General features: G+C 61.2%; 2 protein-coding genes across 2 annotated transcripts; one reads left to right on the forward strand and one right to left on the reverse strand.

Annotated features, from left to right (window-relative positions):
- Positions 1–58: 58 nt before the first annotated feature.
- IL10RA (interleukin 10 receptor subunit alpha) lies at positions 59–4,013 on the reverse strand. The gene is made up of 7 exons (XM_066564446.1): positions 3,950–4,013; positions 3,050–3,170; positions 2,776–2,954; positions 2,379–2,542; positions 1,920–2,070; positions 1,634–1,758; positions 59–1,512 (listed from the first exon to the last, which is right to left on the reverse strand). The coding sequence occupies exons 1-7, from the start codon at positions 4,011–4,013 to the stop codon at positions 580–582; spliced, it is 1,737 nt and encodes a 578-aa protein (XP_066420543.1). The 3' UTR covers positions 59–579.
- Positions 4,014–7,511: 3,498 nt separating this feature from the next.
- On the forward strand, positions 7,512–16,103 carry TMPRSS13 (transmembrane serine protease 13). Its single transcript, XM_066564296.1, has 13 exons — positions 7,512–7,532; positions 12,134–12,308; positions 12,535–12,636; positions 13,280–13,402; positions 13,480–13,609; positions 13,789–13,881; positions 13,969–14,012; positions 14,267–14,426; positions 14,649–14,821; positions 15,262–15,360; positions 15,591–15,733; positions 15,832–15,984; positions 16,089–16,103. The coding sequence occupies exons 1-13, from the start codon at positions 7,512–7,514 to the stop codon at positions 16,101–16,103; spliced, it is 1,431 nt and encodes a 476-aa protein (XP_066420393.1).
- The last annotated feature ends 3,853 nt before the right edge of the window (positions 16,104–19,956 follow it).

Below are 19,956 nucleotides of genomic sequence, written 5' to 3' on the forward strand. Positions count from 1 at the left end.
AGAACACAGACCATAGTGTGGGTAGGACTGCCCTGGCTCATACTGGGCCTGTAGGTGCATCCCAGATCCCACCCTGGGCTCCCCCAAGGGTCTCTGCAGGGTCAGGAAAGGCTCTGGGCTCATCCATGTGGGGTCAGGCAGGGCAGGAGCCCCATGCTGCCAGCAGCAGGGTGCTGATGTCAGCCTGACTGTGCCCTCAGTCTCTGTGTTGTGAAAGGCTGGGATGGCACCAGGAGTGGGGACGTCAGCCCAGCTGACCCAGGAGAGGGGGAAATGGAAGCACAGGACTGGCCCAGGCCCCCAGGGTGGCCCTGCAGCCCGTGCTGGGCAAGGCAGAGATGAGGATGAGCCCCCCCCAGCACAGCCCATCCCTGTGTCCCCTTAGCTGGGGTGGCTGCAGGGGTGCCCTGGGGGCTGCCCACAGCAGGGCTGGGGCAAAGCAGCCCCACCAGGGGCTGAGCTGGTGCTGCTGGCCCACGGCTGGGCTGGCACCGTGGACATCCAGGGTCAAGAGTAGCTTATCCAGAGGCAGACGAGGTAGTTGGGTCGGAGCACAGGCTGGTGGCCCCAGGGCACGGGTCACAGGCGGCTGTCCTTGCTGTCCCCCCTGAGCTGGCCCAGGGGCTGGGTGGGCAGTGGGATCCAACTGGAGCTGAGGCTGGGGATCAGTGGCAGCACCCCAGGGAAGGCAGTGTTGTTGAAGATGTGCAGGTCGAAGGGAGTTTTCGGATCAGGGCTGGCTTTGGAGGTCAGTGGAGCACCTGGGGCTGCCCAGCTCAGCAGGGTGGGCACTTGGGGCCCCACCTGGCTGGAGAAGCTGCAGGCAGGAGCTCCCCGGGGAGAGAGGTGCTGTGTGAGGGGATGCTCGGGGTTGGACTGCTTCAAATACCCCTTGGCCACAGCCAGCTCGGAGCATTCCATGTCCAGCATGGTGTCGGTGCTGCCCAGGCCCTGCAGGGACCCTGCACAGCCCAGGAGGGGCTCTCCCTGCCCCGGGCCCCTCTCTGGTTCCATGGTGCCCTTGGACTGCTGCAGGTACCCCCGGAACTCCACTCCAGCCTGGCTGGTGGCAGGGGACAGCCCTGGGCTGGTGTTTGCACTGCCAGAGGAGCAGCCAGCAGCAGGGCAGGGGCTCTCCAAACCCACCCCGCTGTCCTCAGCCCTGGGCAGCTGCTGCCTGTAGCCCTGGGGCTCAGGGCCCACGGAGCAGCTCAGGGAGGAGGAGGATGAAGAAGAGGAGGAGGAGGGGATGCGCAGGCAGATGCCGCTGTCAGTGCTGGTGCCGCTGCTGTCTCTGCTCCCCGTGGGTCCCAGCTGGTCCTTGGGCCATGCTGGGAGCTTCCAGCCCTGCTCCAGGGGCTGCTGGGCTGCGCTGGTGCTGCTGCCAGGGCTGCTGCCCAGCTGGGGCTCCTTCTGGCACAGGAAGAGCTGCTGGATGGGGTCTGCATCCAGGCTGCCCGAGGATGGGGGCTCGTGCTCCACCCAGAGCGAGCTCTGCTTCATGAAGGACTTCTGGGGAGGGAGAGGAAGAGGGGAGTGAGCTGTGCTTCATCCCTGGTTGGTGCCTGCCTCTCCCAGCCCTCCCCAAGCCTGCATCCCTGCTCCGGCCCCAAAGGCACTGTCCCTGCCTTACCAGGGCAGACGGTGTCCTCACAGGTCTCCTGATGTAGGTACACGCCAGCAGAGCCCCCAGGAGCCCCAGCAAGGACAGGGTGATGAAGAAGGAGCTGAGGATGGTCGGGAGGAGTTCTGCACTGCCTGCAAGAGAGGACATGACCAGGTGAGGGGGCAGAGGGGATTCCTCAGTGCACACAGCACCCAGAGGCTGCCCTGGCGTGGATCCCCACACTCCCAGGGCCAGGAGGCTGGGGTGGGGGGGGTCAGCACCCCGTGGTTCCCCCCTCCTGGGTGTCACTTACTGTCCCTGGGGCCGGTGGTGACACACTGCTCAGCAGAGCGCCTGCTGGGGATGGGCATGTTGGCCAGGCTGGGCTCCACGCTCAGGCAGTACTCTGTGAGCCAGAACAGCTCTCTGATGGTGAACTCAGTGCGGTTCTTCACCACCGTGATCTGCAACAAACAGCACGGGCTGGAACCTGGCAGCCCCCAGCTCCTGCTTCCCTCCCTCCTCCTCCTCTGCAGGGGAAAATCCCCAGGGTGTGTTGTGATAATGATGACAGCAGCTAGATCCAAAATTCCCCCGAGAACTGGAAAACTCTCCCACAAAACATGCAGAGAAGCTTCTCTGCACTGCTGTGGCTGTGAGAAAGCTCAGCATTTACTCCTGCGGACAACCCTGCTTTAACAGTCTGTTTTTCCACTTAAGCAGCACCCTGTGGGACAGATGGGGACAGCAGGGGATCAGCCACTCCTCTCACCGTGTGGTTGTCCCTTGTCCTCCGGAGGTGCACGTGGTAGCGGCTCATTTCCCTCTGCAAGTCGCTGTACTCGGGGCTGGTCCCGGGGTGGAGCAGCAGCCGCAGCCGCACCTGGATGGAGTTGCCCATCACGGAGAGGCTCTGCCCCGCCAGGCGCAGGCCAGCTGGAAGCAGAGCAGTCACAAGGGCAGGTCACGGCTGTTTCCTGTTCACAGCTTAGCCCCTGCAGCACCACACTGAGCCGCGACCGTCCCACCCTCCCTCGGGCTGGCCCATCCCCCTGCGCAGCCCTCCGGCCCTCCAGGAAGGTGTGGAGGGAAATATCCCAGCTCCCGTTCATCCCTTGACACCCTGACCCCCCAGCTCCAGCACAGGCTGGAGACAGAGCCCAAGGCACCTTGCTCTGGGTAGAAGCCTCCAGTCTTTTTCCAGGAGGACGTGAGGTTCCCGGCCACGGCCCTGACCCGAGCATGGTGGCGCTGCCCCGGGTGCAGGGTGTAGTGGGTGAGGTTGCAGGAGTGCTCCGTGGTGTTCCAGCACTCCGGGATGGCTGTCCAGTTCATGCCTATGCCATAGCTGTAGGGAGAAGCACCGGGGGTGAGCAGAGAGCTGGGGCAGGCGCTGGGCAGGGCAGGACCCCGTTGTTGTTACTCCCTCTCGCTGTTACTCACACGACGTACTCCACGTTGTAGCGGGCGTCGCTGGGGCAGCCGCGTCCCGGCTTCCAGCGCAGCAGGGGCCAGCCCATCTCCGTGGTGATGCGCACGGAACGGGGCTTGGCCAGCTTCTCACCTGTGGGGCACACCTGGGCTCAGGTGGGGCTGCACAGCCCTGCCCCACCTCAGCCCCCACGAGCCTTGGGACAGCCTCGTGCAGCACCCCCGTGATGGGTGATGGGTGACGTGGCAGTGCTGACCACCCGAAATGTGCGAGCCTTTGCTCAGATTTCTCTTGCCGGCTTCCAGGATTTGCTCAGCCCCCTCTTCTCCTTCCTCTTTCTTTTTTGGGATAGCCCAGCTGGGGTTTCTTGGTGCTTCTCAGCCCCAGGAAAGGAGCTGTATTTGCATCCCCCATCCCCTGCTGTTCGCCACCAGCTCTGTTTGGACTCGGCTTTCCTGTTTTGCTCATCTGCTGCCTGGGTGAAACCAGACTTTTTCACACCTCCTGCCTGATCTCTGTGTTGACACCTGGCAGAAAAGCCCCGCTGATGACTTCTGACACTTTTCCCTTGCAGGTGTCTCTGGCAGCTGCTGCCTGCTGGCAAACCTCCAGCCCAGTGCCGTGTCCCCAGTGCCTGTGGCTCATCATGAGGACAATGGGGACATGGGGACCAGTGGGGACAAACCAGGCTGGTGCCCCTCACTGAGCCCTGGGGCTCCCAACCAGCAGTGAAAGGCGAGCAGGGAGCCCTGACCATGCCCTGCTCCCAAGCACTGATCTGAGGGCTGAGCACCCAGCAAAGGCGTCCGGACTGCGCCTCCAACCCTATCCCCCATGCCAAGGATCCCACCCGGAGCTGCGAGGCTCAGCCCTGGCCAGCAGGGCGATGCAAACCGGCAGGAGGGACTCACCGTGGGTAGGGCAGGCGAGGAGCAGCGCCAGGCTGAGCGCCAGGGCGGTGGCAGAGGGGACCATGGCCGCTCAGCATCCTCCGTGGCAGCAGGGCAGAGCGGGACCGGGCTGTGCCCCGGCGGGAGCCGAGCGCTCGTTTTTCCCCCAGGGGCCGGCTCAGTGACGTCTCCGAGGCGTCAGGAAAGTCACCGAGCAGTCACTTCCACTTCTCTTTGCTGTCCACCCACTCACCCCCAGCCGAAGCCTCAGCCTGGGCTGGGCTTTCCGACAGAGCTGCAGAGGAACAGTTCTGGGGCTTTTCTGAGCAAAGCTGGGCTGTGCTGAGAAAGGAGAGTAAAAGGAGAGTACAAGTAAGGGATGTCTCTGCCCTTGCTGCTTTGTTGTGAAATGAGATGTTCAAAGCACGGCACAGGTGAGAGGCAGCACCGAGGGTGACCTGGCACAGGGGCTTTCCTGAGCACAGCACCATGTCCTGTGCTGCCAGCAGCTGAATCCAGCCAGGCTCCAGCAGCCCTGCAGCCCCAGGAGGGGGTTCTGGCTTTCCCTTCCTTTGGGCTCAGCCTGCAATTCCCCTTTCTCCATTTCTGGGGCCGAGTGAGACCCTCTGGGCTATCCTGTGTCCTGCAAACAGCCTCACACAGGGGTGACATTGGAAATCCCGTGTGACACAGGGGCTGCCACTGTCCCCAGGGCTCTGGTAGCCCCCCAGGTATGTCTGTGATCCCATGGCTGTGGGGTCTGGCCCCACGGGGATGTCCTGCCTGCCTGCTGGGACCCGAATCACCAGCCAGCAGCCTGAGTGTGAGTGCTCTGCTTTGCCTCAAAGCTTGCTTGAGGGCTTTCATGGGGCCCTCATGTGATGGAGAGTGATTTTCCTCAACAAGAGGAATTTCCCACCGGGGAATTCGTGGAAAGAACACAGACAAAAAGAGAGCAAGAGAAACCAAAAGTGGCGTGGACAGGGTCAGAGAGCATCAAGGTGGGCAGAGACATGCAGGCTCCTCTTGGAAGAACCATCTTAAAGGCTGAAGTGGGAGATTTCTCCTGTTTCCCCTGACTTATCCTTCCTGATGAAGGCCAAGAGCTGCCACAAGCTCTCAGCCCGGCAGGAGCACCGGCAGCAGATCCCCTCCCTGCCCTGGTTTATCCCCATCCAGGGCAGACCAGCTGATGTCCTGCCACTCTGCAGCTGGCCCCCAAAGCCACAGACTGTGCTTTGTGCAAGTCATGGCCTTGAGAAACAACGGGACCAAAAGGCAGGAAAGTGGGAGTTCTGTGGAAAAGCCACAGCGGGGCTGGCCCTGCGGGTGAGGCAGTTCAGAGAACTGGGAGAAGTGGTTGGCAATTTAGAGGAAAGTGAAAGAGGCTGAGGAGGAACAAGAGTTCTGCAGAATGCTTGGATGATACTACACCAGGGGTGGAGATGAGATTTTCGCTCCCAACAGTGGGGAGAGAAAATGCATCTGACTCCATCTTATCAGAAGGTTAATTAATTACTTTATTATACTATATTATTTTATAGTATAAATGCTATACTATATACTTTATTACATATATATTATATATATATAATATATATACTTTATTATATTACATTACACTATGTTACATTACATCTAAACTGAATCTGCCCAGAATCTCGTGACTGTCCTGACAGTCCTGACACACACACACACACATACACCTGGCCCTGACAGGCCAAGGAAACAAAACTCCATCACTGAGGGTAAACAATCTCCATGTTGCATTCTATTTTTGCACAAACACAGGCACAGCATATGAGATAAGAATTGTTTCTTTCTTTCTCTGAGGTTCAGAGAATGTGAAACCCAGGAATATTCTTGGGAAGAACTGTGCCTTGCTTTTCTCTGTGAAATGTGGCAACAGAGGGGGCTTGGGCTGGAGCCTGAGCTCTGCAGGGAGGGCGCAGCTCTCCAGGTGCCACAGGAGAGGCTGCTGGGGGACACTGAGAGCTGGGCTGATGTGGCTGACCCTGAAATGCCTCCCTGAGGACACACCACAGAGAAACCCAGCCCAGGAGCACCTGGGGCTGTGCATTTCCCTCCCTGCTGTCCCTCAGGAAGCTTCCCCAGGGTGACAGCAGGGCCAGGCAGATGAGGCTGCGCAGAGCAGGGCAGGGATGGGCCCGGAGGGCTGGTTCTGCACAGCCCTGCCGCAGGACAGAGCAGGGCAGGGGATCCTCAGCCCAATTCCCTGGAGCCCAGAGGCTGGAGCAGCTCTCCTGGGCTGGTGGAGCCGGCTCTGGCTGTGTTTCAGCTCCTCTTTCATGGCTGGGAGGGCAGGAGGGTGCAGGGAGGGCTCACAGCAGCAGGAAAGGTGAGGATTTCAGCCAGGAGCTGTGTGCATGCTGACATTTACCATCAGGCTGCTGGGGTCAAGGCACACATGCTGTTCTCTGGAACTTGCTCTCTGTAGGTGGCTTTGTAGCAGGCAATGAACAATTCCTGGAGCTGTTTTCTGAGAATCCCCTTCTGGACTGGACACAGCAGCTCAGGAGGGCACAGCTGGCTCAGGGCTGCCTGGGGGTGCAGCTCAGTGCTTGGCCACCTTGGCACTCAGCAGACACAACCTGCAGAGGCACAAAAAGCAAACAAAAAAGCCCAAAACCCACTCCTGGCTGTGAAAACTACAGAGGAATGCACTGTGGGGCGAGGGCTGGCCCAGAACCCCTCTGTGAGCTGGGATCCTGGGGGCAGGAGGGGTCAGAGGGATCCAGCCCAAACTTTCCAGCCTCCAAAGGAGCTTTGCACCAGGGCTCCTCCAAGCCTGGACATCCCTGCTTGTCTCCTGCCCTTCTGATGAGCAGGTGTGGGTGGGGAGCTGGATGAACGAGGGATTTACACTAAGAATGATCCCAGGAGACACCTGTGGCACTGAGGGACAGGATGAAGGGTGAAGCTAGGCCTTTCTCCTCTAATCTGGGAATTTTCACCTGTTCCTACCTGAATCCTGGGTTAAGCAGAGCATTCCCCAGGCTGTGCCTGCAGGGCAGGCAGGAGGCTGTGCTGGCTCCTGGAAGAAGCATCGCTCCATCAGCAAAGGAATTAAAAATCCTCTAGAGAAACCGGACGGAAACGGCATTTCATTTCCTTTGGGACAGGGAATTCCTGACTTGTGGCTCACAGCAGCGGGGTTCTCCTGGCTGGGCATGGTTGTGCATCCCCTCCCCTGCGCTGGGCCGGGCAGGAGAGCCGCGGGTGGGTGAGTGAGTGAGTGGGGGGCACAGAGGGGAGAACGGGGGTTCGGGTGAGCCAGGAGAGCCCCGGGATGCTGCAGTTCCCTGCTGGGGCCGGCTCTGCCCCGCTCGCAGGGCCCCCTGGCCGGCCGGCAGAGCGCAGGTGTTTTGGAGCTGTTGGGAAACCGGCGGCGCCGGGGCCGGGCGGCAGGTCCGACAGGTTTGCTGCGCTGCTGGCACTGACGTACGAGCCCGCTCGCCAAACGCCTCCTGGGCCGGCCCCGCCGAGCTGGCCCTGCTCGGCACCGCGCTGCTGGCATGGCCGAGCCGCGGCTCTGAGCCCAGCCCAGCCCCGAGCCCGGCCCATGGACGGCAAAACCTCCCCGGTAAGTGCGGGAGCTCCGCGCTCCATGGACCCCTCGGGCTCTGGGGGAGGGACCGCGCTCCGCTCCTGCTCTCCGGGTGCTCCTCACGGCAGCCGGAGGGAGAAGGAGCCGGCGGAGCTGCCTGAGGAGCCGCAGCCTCTGGCACCCCTTGGCACCTGGAGGGAGGGCAGCAGCATCCCTGGGGCGGGCAGAGCTGTCGAGGCTCCTCTCGGGTGCTTTGCCACACTGGAGCTGCGAGCTGAGGGGACCATTGGTGCTGCCACAGGGATCTGGTGCCGCCTGGCACGTTCCTGAGCCCTCTGGCTCAGTGTCCAGCAGCGCCGCACTGGTGGGCACAGCCCCGCTGCTCCCCTCGCCTGCTCTCCAGGCAGTTTTCCCTGCGCCCTTTTGGGCTGGGCTGGCTGGGACCTGCTCAGCTCTGGATGTGGGGCTTTGCTGAGCATCCTGTCATGAGGAAAACATCCATCCCGGCCGGGCACCGGGCGAGGCAGCGAGTAATTACCGTGCTGAGCAGCGCCGGGTGCCAGCGACATCCGGGACAGAGGCGGCGGTGACGGCGTGCCCGCGGCTCCAGGGGAGGAGAGCCAGCTCTGACAGCGTCCCCTTCCTGCCCCCTGGCCTGGGGGGCTGGCCAGGAGGGGCACAGCGGGCTTGTGCTGGGTCTTGGCTGGATCTGAGGACATGCAGAGTGGTCCCAGCTCTGGGTGGCATCACTGCATCTTGGTGATGGTGGGGCAGGAACTGGCATGGCCACACAGAGAGACAATTGCTCAATACTGGACAGTCCCACTGGGCCACCTTGGCATTGTCACCTGGGTTAAATGGGACATCAGGAGTGCCAGGAGCCACCCTTGGCTCTGCAACGGCAGTAGCATCTCTCTGTCTTTCCAGGCCTCTGTTTGCCCCTCTGTGGAGTGAGGTGAGCAGTGGTTACTCAGCCCCTGGAACATTTCGGGTCTGTGCCCAAAGGGTGCCCACAGTGGCACAGGATGAGCTGTCCCTGGCCAATAAACAGTCACTCACCTGCACTTGCACAGTGACAGTGCCTGGCTTTGGGATTTCACTGTGCTGTGTGTGTCAGGGTCTTGGCAGTGCCCTCTCCCCTCATTCTGCTGCCGGGCTCTGTCCCCTCCCAAGCAGGCCTCACTCAGCAGTGGCACCTGAGCAGGACGCTGTCACCCAGAGGGATTGGGGCTCTCTAGGCTGGGGACACCTCTGTCCTGGTGAGGACAATGTCTCTGTTGGGTGCTGGCTGAGCTGCTCTGAGCAGACAATGGGTGCTTCACACCAGGGGAAGGAGCTCCCAGACTGGGCACAGGAGCCGTGCTGAGGGTGGGCTCAGCTGGGGAGGAGGATCTGAGCTCATTGAAGCCAGGCTGCCTCCCTCTCTCCCCTCTTGATGCTCGGGGTTTTTGGGAGCTCTGTGCCCTGCTGCTCCCCCAGGACGTGGCTGGGCCCCGGGTCTGGTTACAACACCCAGGTGTTCCCTGGCTTCCGCTTTCCCTCCCACTCCGAAACTGTGGCTGCCTGCTGGCTGCTTTCCCTGGAGCCTCCAGGCCAGCCTGGATCACCTTTCCCCTGCTCATTGTCCTGGCTGCCGTGGGTTTGGGGGCCTTTCCTCCACGGCAGGGCATGGAGCTGCAGCTCAGTGCTCAGCTCAGGGTGCAAAGGGGACAGGCAGAGCTGCTGCCCTTGGTTTGGGGGCCATGCCCGGCTCTGCTCTGGGATGGGGTGTGAGGTGCTGTTTGCACTCCTGACAGGTTTAGCAGAGGGCTCGTGCTGCAGACAGGCAGCGTTCACTCTCTGCAAGGTGAGCAAAGCTGGCCAGGAGTGTCCCCAGTGTCCCTCCTGGCTGCCCTGTGAATGCCAGCCCTCCGTGCCAGGCAGGGGCTGCCCATGCCCCCCTCCCTGTGGCTGCCCTGGCACGGATCATTCCTGTGGATGGATCATCCTGGGCATGGATCACCCCTGTGGCTGCTGGAGCACCTGCAGAGCCGTGGGGAAAGGGCTGAAACCGCAGCGGCGCCTGTGATCCGGGCTGGGCTCTGCCTCTGACTTTTACTCAAAAGCCAGCGAGGGATGAGTAAAGGTTTTGTGGGCAGGAGCCGGCACTCGCTCGCCAGGGTCACGCACTCTCCCCAGCAGGAACATCTCTGCAGAACCACCACTGTTTGCTCTGCTGCCGTGGCCCTACACTGCTCACCCTGCTAAGGGCTCTGTCACCCTTTCTGGCAGCCCACAAAATTATTTAGACTTAAAAGTTTTAAGGAAATAAGCAGCTGGGAGTTCACCTGAGTGTAAGAAAGGGCATGTGCTTCCTGCTGAGGAGCGCTCAGAGCAGAGTGACCTGTGGCATGTTTCGGTGTAAATTTGATGTGTTTGCACACTGCAGGTGGGAGTGCTGTGGCATCCAGCACTGCTGGCTCCCTGGGCAAGCTGGGCTCTGTTTTCTCTGTGTGTGATGGAGAGGTTTGTCCTTTGGAGGATTGTAGTGCTGCTGGTCTGATGAGCAAAGGGTTACAGCTGCTGCAGGGTGAGATGTGACACATCAGACGTGGGGACAGCACACAAATGCCACAGGAAAAGGGTATTTACAAAAACCTCATTTCAATGCAGGCAGGAGAGATCCTTTTCCCAGGAAGGGTTCCTGTCATCTCCACATTGCTCTGGCCAGGACCTGCCACAGCTCTGGCTGTCACCCACAGCGGGCACTGAGGGTACCCAGGGATGCCCCACGATGTGGGTGCATGAGAACTGAAATCCCATCAGTGCTGGGACTGCTCAGGCTCATTCGGGCACTGCGGGGCACCCTCCAGCCCTCCCAGCCTCGAGGAGAAAACTGAGGGGCTCTCCTGGGCCCCCTGGCACCCTTGGGAGAGGGCAAGGCTGCAGCAGTGCTGGGAAATGGGGGTGTAGGGAAACCTGGAGCAGATCCAGGCTGCTGGGGAAGGACTGAGAGTGGGGCTGATGCAGTGAAACAGAAAGTGCCTCTCTCGCTCCTCCCCGTGCACAGGAGCCCGGGGAGCTCCACACGAGTGGGGAGGTGGCTCCCCATGGCCAGGGGACATCAGCAGTGCCTGTGCAAAGGGCCCACGGGGGTGGGAGGAGGTTTGTGCCGGGGGTGGCCCTGCACGGCCACTGCTGGCCAGGGAGGGTGGCCCTGAGCCCAGGACGCTGTGGCTGCCGGCTCTGCAGAATGGGCTTGGCAAGCACGGCCCGAGCAGGGCAGGTGTGTGCCCGGTGTGCAGGGCACAGGTGTGTGCCCAGTGTGCAGGGCACAGGTGTGTGCCCGGTGTGAAGGGCACAGGTGTGTGCCCGGTGTGAAGGGCACAGGTGTGTGCCCAGTGTGCAGGGCAGATGTCCCCAGTGTGCAGGGCAGATGTCCCCAGTGTGCAGCACAGGTGTCCCCGGTGCGTGGCTGGGCTCAGAGCCGTGCAGGACATGTGGCCACGCTGGGCTGTGACTCACAGGTAAAGCCCAGGAAGTGACAGCAGCATCACCAGGGAGGGCACAGCTCACACAGCACCAGCAGCCTCTCGAGCTGCTCACCAGGGCTCCTGGCTCCCGGCAGGGAACACGAGCAGGGAGAAAAGCCAGCTGGAAGGGACAGGGGGGCTCCCAGCAGTGTCCCTGCCCTGCTCGTGTCTCTGTCCTGCCTGTGTCCCTGCCCTGCCCTCTCCAGAGCTCCAGCCCAAGCAGAGAAAGGGATGACTTCTGCTGGTGGAGAAGGGTGATCTCTAGCAGTGCAGGGCCAAAAACCAGAGGCAGGCTCCCAGAGGGATGTGTTAGAGCCCATCTCTGGGTGGTGAGTGGTCCCTGAAGGGTGGTGGCTCCACTTCTCCCTGGGCTCCCCGGTTCTCATTCCCCGGAATGGTTTGGAAGGAAGGGGACTGAAGGCTCACCCAGTTCCAGCCCCCTTCCATGGGCAGGGACACCTCCCACTGGACCAGGGTGCTCCAAGCCCCATCCATCCCACAAAAGGTAGAGGAAGCAGCATTTATTTTGGGATTTGTTCGCAGGTTCTTTCTGGAGGGAAATGAGAGGCTCTGGCTTCTGTCACCAAGGGAGCATTTGGGAGAGTGCATTTTGAGGAAAGGAAACAGATACATTTTCTTTTGTGAATTCATGGATCAGGAGTGACACAACTGCAGAGCAGCATTCCAGGGTGCAGGACGTTTCAGGGCTTGGAAAACACCGATTATTAAGTGTTACTAAATGACAGCTGGAAATTGCACTGTATTTTTCAAATGGCTAATTAGGGATAGATGCATAAATTGGGGCACTGGCCCCACGGAACTGGGCCACGGCGTGACTGTCACGATGCCAAATACCCGGCTGATTGCTCGGCTCCCAGTGATGCCTTTGGGAAGCTCAGCTGCCTGAAGGGGGAAAAACCCAGTGACAAGGAGGATTTTGGACATCCTGGGCGGGATGTGGCTCAGGCTCTGGTACAGAGAGAGGCACTGGGGTGGTGACTCTCGTGGCTCCTTGTGGTGCCAGGGGGCTCAGCTCCGTCTCTGAGCTTCACAGCTGGCAGGGTGGCAGCTGGGGGACTCTGGTGGGCAGCAGTCACTGCTGGTGACAGTCCCCTCTGCCCACAGACCACTGCCTCGCCCAGCAGTGTCCCTCCCAGCCTGCTCCATGTCTCCACGGCCAGCAGAATCTTCGGTGCCCGACCTCCGCCGCCTCGAGAGAACGTCCTGGGCATCAGCTTCAAACCCTACAGCCCCGAGTCCGGCCCGGCGCCGAGCCCCTGCTCAGCCTGTGACAGCACCCGTGAGGATGGGGACAGGGCTGACCCACAGCCTGGTGCCTCCCAGGCTGGGGAGGGAGGGATGGAGGGAGGCAGGGAGGTCACAGACAGCCCCGGGCTGGAGTGTGAGGGGTGTGGGGGGCAAGGGAGAGCACAGTGACCACAGGACAGCCTGGGTGTGCACAGCACTGCTCTCCCACAGCCCAGAGGTGGCTCCTGACCCTGACCCTGCCTCTGCCCTGCTGCCAGGATCCCCCATGTTCAGAGCTCCCTGCATGAGCCAGCGGCGGCTCGCGCTCATCTTCTGCGTCTCTGTGCTCATCGTGCTGCTCATCGCCCTCATCCTGCTGTGTGAGTGGGGTGGGGGCCCAGCCCGGGGGGCTCCGGGCTCCTGGAGGGGTTCTCAGGGGAGCTGGGGGTCAGCAGAGTCTGGGGATACCCACACTGGGAAGTGCCAGAGGGAAACCCCTGGCTCAGAGACAGGGATGAGCTCCTCCCGTTCCCTGAGCATTCCTGACATCTGGTGGAGAGACAGGAGCTGGGGAAGGAGAAAAGGAGATCTGCTGCCTGGGCTGAGGCCAGTGTTTGAGGGCTTGGGGCTGCAGTAGGCTTTCCTTCTGCTGGGCTCACTCTGGTGGGCAGCAGGGCACCCAGCAGCACCCAGAGCTGCCCTCCCCAAGACAAACCATGAGGCAGAACAGGCACAGGCACCAGGGAATCCCTTCAATCCTGCTGCCGCTCGCCAGCCCCGGGGCTTGAAGCACTCACAGGCTGAATGCATTTCCTGTGGGTGAAGGGAGAGGGGCTCGCAGCAGCTGGGCAGCACAGGGGGTGCTCAGGGTGCCCAGGCCTTCCCCAGCAGCTCCTCACTCTTGCTCCAACACCTCACGCTCACACCCGGTGATGGGGAACGCTCCAGATGCCCACCCAGGTGGGACACAGCCCTTCACCCATGGGCAGCCCTGGCCTCAGCGTGGTGTTCTCCTGCTTCCAGTCATGTTCTGGAGGTCACAGACGGGCATCCTGTACAAGGAGCCAGCAGAGAGCTGCAAGGACAGCGCCGTGCGCTGCGACGGCGTCGTCGACTGCTCCCAGAGGAGCGACGAGCTGGGCTGTGGTGAGGCACGGGAGATGGGATGGGAGGAATGGGGAGAGCCCCAGGAGCAGCCCTGACCCTCCTGCTCCATCCCACAGTGCGCTTCTTATCCGAGGAGTCCTTGCTCCACGTGTACTCCAGCACCGAGAGCCAGTGGCTGCCGGTGTGCAGCAGTGACTGGGACGAGTCCCTCTCCAGGAAAACCTGCCGGCAGCTGGGATTTCAGAAGTAATTCCTGCAGGATGGGTTGTTCTGCTCGGGTGCTGCGGCCCTGCCAAAGCCCTGCCCTGACTGAGAGCTGGGTCTGCTGCGCTGTTTCCCCCTCTGGGCACAGTGCAGGGACCAGGTAACCAGGTGGGCAATGCCTGCATGGGGGGACCCTCACTGCCTGTCCTCTTCCCTTCCAGCGCGTCCCAGACCGAGTACATCCCCCTGCGTGTCCCTGGCAAGAGCCTCACGGTGACTGATGAGCGAGAGACCATCCAGCAGAGCCTCAACAGGTACCAGGGTCACCCTCAGCCCTGCCCTGGTGCCACAGGGACAGGGCTGAGGCTGAGGCTGGCTCTCCCTCCTCCTCTCTCCCGCAGCTCCCAGTGCCTCACAGGAAAGTACGTCTCCCTGCGATGCACAAGTAAGGAGCTGGCTAGGACACAGCCGAGGGTGGGTGCCCTTTTCACAGGCTTGGGAGCCCTTTCCCCCCTTCTCAGCACAGGGGTGGGCAAATGGGACATCTTCCAGCGAATTTTCTGGGTGATAGAAAAGCACCAACATTGCATCCCCTGCAGTAAGCATGACTCCTGTGGGTGGTGGGGGTGCTGTGTGTGTGTCCCCCTCCATGCTCCCCTTCCCCCCGAGCCTTTCTCCCAGCCCTGCTGTCCCCTCCAGCCTGTGGGCAGAGGATTTCTGGCCGGATCATCGGTGGGAAGGAGACCTCTGTGAACAAATGGCCCTGGCAGGTCAGCGTGCAGTACGGACCCATCCACATCTGCGGCGGCACCATCATCGACGCCCAGTGGGTGCTCACTGCTGCCCACTGCTTCTTCATGTGAGAGCCTTTGCTATCATTCCTTCTTTTTCTATTCTTAGCCAGCCTTCTGATGAAATCCTTTCTTCTATTCTTTTAGTATAGTTTTAAATACAATATATATCATAAAATAATAAATCAAGCCTTCTGAAACATGCAGTCAGACCCTCATCTCTTCCCTAATCCTCAGACCCCCGTGAACACGGTCACATTCACTCCCTCCTGCCCCTCTTGCCCTGCCAGGAACAGCATGAAGATCCTGGACGACTGGAAGGTGTATGGGGGGGTGTCAGACCTGAAGCAGCCCATGGAGGGCATCCCCGTGTCCCAGGTCATCATCAACTCCAACTACAGCGACGACCACGACGACTACGACATCGCCCTCATGAAGCTCTCCAGGCCACTGACACTCTCAGGTGAGGTCACCCAGCTTACCTGGGCTTGGCTGGGTGGTGTTTGGGGGACGGGGAGATGGGCAGGACTGAGAGGTGTGTCCTGGGAACCATGGGGTGCGTGGAGATGCTGCCAGCTGGGGCATCCACAGAATCCACACAATCACCAGGTTAGAAGAGACCTTGAAGATCATAGAGTCCAACCCAGCCCCAAAACATCAACTAAACCACGGCACCGAGTGCCACATCCTGCTCTGCTGTGGCCACCTTGCCTGTCCCATGGCCAGGAAGGCTCTGGCACCCTCAGCCGTGGGCTCAGCTGTGCCCCCAGCCCCACACGGGGCCGCTGGGTGGGATGGGCACGGAGTGGCGCCTCTCCTGCGCCCCACGCTCCTCCCTGGCTGCGGGGCTGTGCTGATTTCTGTGCCGCTGACTCATCCCTCGCTCCCATCCCGCTCCTGCAGCCCAGGTGCGCCCCGCCTGCCTGCCCATGCACGGCCAGCGATTCCAGACCGGCCGGTCCTGCTTCATCACCGGCTTCGGCAAGACCAGGGAGAACGAAGGTGAGGGAGGACCGCGGCTCCCCGCAGGCAGCCCCTGCCCCGAGCACAGCCCTGCGGGGGCCTGGAGGGCTTTCCCGCAGGGATAACTCCCGGGATAGCCCTGCCGGCTGCGGGGCTTTGCAGAAACGAGAGCTGTGAGAAGCAGCCGCTTCCTCCCTCGCTGGTGAGGGGCCGGGGGCGGTGGAGGGTGGCGAGGCCCCCCCTGGCCCACAGCTCTTCCTGCCTTGCAGATAACACCTCCCCGAAACTGCGGGAGGCCGAGGTGAAGCTGATCGACTACAAGATCTGCAACAGCGACAAGGTGTACGAGGGCTACCTGACCCCCCGCATGATGTGCGCCGGGTACCTGCAGGGAGGCAAGGACGCCTGCCAGGTGAGCTGGGGGCACACCAGGGCACAGCTGCCCCGTTCGGGGACCCACAGAGGGCATCTCCTGTCTCCCCTCCTCACTGCTCTGCCCCTCCGAGCCAGGGTGACAGCGGAGGGCCCCTGGTGTGCGAGGACGATGGGCGCTGGTACGTGGCCGGGGTGACGAGCTGGGGGACAGGATGTGGCCAGAAGAACAAGCCCGGGGTGTACACACGTGTGACAAAGCTCCTCAGCTGGATATACAGCAAAATGGAGGTGAGCTGGCAGGGCTGGGCCTGGGCAGGGTGGCCCTGGAGAGGGGCTGTGTCCCCCAGCCCAGCCCTGGCACCTCACCCCGCTCCCCTCTCTGTCCCTTGCAGAGCGAGAACGACTAAAGGCAGGATGGACACCGTGCCTCTCGGGCTGGCACGGGCCACTGCCCCAGGCATGATGCCACCAGCCACCTCCACCTCTCTGGACTGCCCCTGCAGCCAGGGACCCATGGCTGCCCCCGAAGTCTGGAAACAGCACCTGCAAAATGCCCCTGCCCTCACCTGGTGCCAGGGGTGGCGTGGTGGTGGCTGGGCACAGCACCCAGCCAGGCCCAGGGGGACACAGCCCACGCCAGCAGCTGGCCATGCTGGCTGGGGGACACCTCCCTGCCCCGTGTCTGTGGCTCTCCTGTAAATAGACCTGTCTGGACAGGCTGTGTGAGTGCTTCCTGGAGGGGCCCTGGCACACTCAGCGGGCGAGGGGCTGCACACAGCTGTGCCCGTGCAGAGGGAGCTCTCTCCTTTAGCAGTGCCCGTGCAGAGGGAGCTCTCCCCTTTAGTCACAGCTGTGCCACCCCAGGCTGCAGGATGTGGCAGCTGTGTCCACCCTGCCGCACCTGCGGGCGCCGCTGGCGGCTGTGCCCCAAGGGGGACCCCGAGCTGCGGATATTCCTCCCTCTGGGAGGGGCGGCCGCTGCCCTGGTGTTTGCGGAGGGATTTAGGAAGTGCCTTTTACGGGGTGTCCCTGCCTGCCAGAGAAATGCCGAGCTGTTTGTTTTTCCGTGCCGTGGCTCCGGTCGGAGCCGGCGCTCCCTCCCAGCCCCGCGGCCGCTCTCAGCGCGCTCTGGGCGGGGATTGGGGCGCTCTGAGCCCCGGGGGTGGCCGAGGCAGCTGGGACAGAACCAGCGGCAGCCAAAGGCCACGCTGGAGTGTGGTTCAGAGCGATCCCCCCTGGCAGTGCCCAGAGCGAGCAGCCCTGGGTGTCCCTGCTGGGAGCTCCGCGGTGCCCGAGTGCTGCCTCCTGCCTGTCCTCCCTGCCCACGCCCCAGCAGGGACATTTCCCTCGAGGAAACAAGGGCCTTCATCTCCTGCTGGGTGCTGGGGCACACAAGGAGGTGCCCAGGGTGAGCAGAGCCTGCCTGCCCCCCTCCCCAGCGCTGTGGTCAGCTGCAGGGGGGGTCCTGTGGAGCCTGGCCACCCTGCACTCTTCCAATAAATGTTTTGGTAGCGTCCCACGTGGAGATGGCTCTTTGGAGTGGGCTGGAAAGGAAGCAGCAGCGTGCCAAGGTGCCAAGGATCCCTGGGGAGCGGGCACGTGGTGGAGTGGCCCTTCCTGCCCATCACCTGCTGCTCGTGGCTGGGAGAAAAGGGATCCTTTCTGCTGCTCGGGTCCTGGGGACATCCCCTGGGCTCCCAGCACTGACCACTTCCCCTGGAAAAGGTTATGGGCAGCTGTGGTTTGTGTTGGGACAGCAGGTCTGGGTGTGCAGAAAGCACCTGCCTGGGGCTGGGGCTGGGGCTGCACCTGCTGCTCCTGCTGGGAAGGGCTGGGGGAGTTCCTGGCCGTGCTTCACTTCTGTGCCTTTGGACAGGGCTGGGTGGCTGCCCCAGACCTGAACTGAAACAAAGGGAGGGGTCCTGTGCCTTTTGGGAACAGCCAAGTCAGCCTGACCTGAAATCCCTTTTCAGAGCAGCAGCCCAGAAACCTCCCAGGGCACAGGAGCTGCCCTGGAGAATGGGGTGAGCAGGGCCAGGGGCTGCTGCTCCCACCTCCCCAGGGCCAGGGGCTGCTCCACCTCCCCACCTGGACAAGGGGGGCCCTGGGCAGCCCTGCTGGGCTCCAGCTCGGCCTGGGGGGCTCTGCTCCCCCCACACCGAGCCTGCACTTGCTGCAGTGCCTGCCCTCAGTGTGCAGGGCAGCACAAGTTTCCATAAACAGAAGCAGCTGATCCTGAGTTAGAGATGGGGCCCTGGCCTCCCTGGTTTGTTTTGGTCTGGTTAAAGTGGGAATTCAGTGGGACTGAAGGCACAGACCCAGCCTAGGTTTGTCCAGAGGGGTCTGGGGGTTTCTGTGGATAAGTCAGAGCGGAGCAGCAGCTCCTGGTGGTTCATTACTGGAGAAAATGATCTCTTGAGAAGGGATAACCCAAAAATTAGAACCCAGTGAGAGCTGATCTTGCTGGAGCTCTGTTCCTGGGATCAGTAATGCAACATTTCAGCACGTGTGGGACCTTCTCCTCTGCTCTGGATTTCTCCTCTGCTGTGGATTTCTCCTCCTCAGGGGTTATTGCTCTTCTGAAAGTCTCTCACAGCAGAAAATGCTTTCAGCCCCTAATACCAATTTAATTTATTTATTCCCAGCCTGCCATCCAGCAGTGTGTCCCCCCAGGCCCACAGGCAGGTGTGCTGTGCTTTCCCAGGGGATGCAGTTTTCTAAGCAGATTAGGAGTGATTATTTCCCGTGCAGCCTGGCCACGGCTGCCGTGCTGCTCCCAGAGGCTGTGCAGATGGAGCAGACGCCTTGGACACCGCTCTGCCTCCACTCCTGGGGGAGCAGAGCTGTGCTGGGTGCCAGCCCAGCCCTGAGGGACAGCCAGGCCATCACCTGTGGCTCTTGCAAAGCCCTTTGCTTGCTCAGTGTCCTGTTCCAGAGCATCTCCCGAGTCAAGGGGTGCTGAGCATCGCCCCACGTCTGTCCCCAAGCTCCTCTGAGCTCTGGAAGTCGTAGGCCAGCATCCCAAAGGGACAAAAATTACAAAAATACAGCCTGGCAGGCACCACGTGAATTACTGCCCATTAGCCATGGTTTTCCCGATCTCTCCTTTTATAGCTCTTTGTTCTGCTGTGTCAAAACACATTTGTTTACAGGCTTTCAGCGATGATGTTTCCCTGCAAAAATGCTTTTCCTCTAGTTGGAGATTGGTTCCTTTCCCTGGTCAGTAACATCATCACTTGGCACGGGTGGAGTTCAGCTGGAGCTGTGCTCGGCAGGGCAGTGCAGGAGCACCAGGAATGCTCAATCCCTGCTCCTGCAGGGACCCAGGGCACCAGGAATGCTCAATCCCTGCTCAATCCCTGCTCCTGCAGGGACCCAGGGATCCAGGAACAGCTGGGCCTGGTGGAAAATGATGTTATTGGGGTAAACACAGCCTTATGTCTGCACACAACCTTTGTCACTGCTCCGCTCTCCCATCTCCCTGATGGGACCCAGGGCTGCACTGCCTCTGAACAGGCGATTCCCAAGCTTGGCATTACAGGGAGAGACCTTAAAATGGGAGGGGAAAGTTCTGGAGAGCAGGTGGCTCTGTCCCTGCCCCAGCCCCAAGGGGAGGAGACGCCTGCCCCAGGGTAAGGGACACAGGCTGGGATCAGTCCTGCCCTGCTGGGGCTGGTGGCCGTGCTCCTGCTCTCTCAGACAGCTGAGCAGCCAGCCCAGCCCCCTTGCTAACATAAATCAGCATCTCCTGCCTGGCCTCTGCATTACTTTTGGCCCAGTTTCTCCAGAAGAGAAGCTGGAGCTCGGTGCAGCCTCTCCAGCAGCCCAGCTCTGGGGAGCAGACGTTCACCACGAGCGACTGCTGCAGCTGTTTTTCCTCTTCTCTCCCCACATTCACATTGGGATCTCTATTTTACCTGAGTTTGTACAGGGAAAAAACAATTGCTGCTGATTTATTTTTTTTTTGTTCTACTCACTTTGGGCAGCTCCTTGGGAATTTGTAAATAAAGAACCAAAGGAGGGAAAGCACAGAGCACATCCAGCTGTGTCCTGGCTGCTGCTGCATGGGGCACCTGTGCTCAGGGCTCTGCAGGGTCCCACCGTGCTCCCTGCAGCCCCCAGGGCATGGTCACACCTGCATGTTTTACTGTGTGCTGTGGATAATGGCAGCTGAGAGGCAGATAAGGTCAGAGAAGGCCAAAACGGCCAAAACTTGATTAGAATGGTTTGATCCCTGCCTCCCTCTCTGCAGTGCAACTG

Source organism: Molothrus aeneus, chromosome 22 (assembly GCF_037042795.1).
Source record: "Molothrus aeneus isolate 106 chromosome 22, BPBGC_Maene_1.0, whole genome shotgun sequence".
NCBI classification, from domain to species: domain Eukaryota; kingdom Metazoa; phylum Chordata; class Aves; order Passeriformes; family Icteridae; genus Molothrus; species Molothrus aeneus.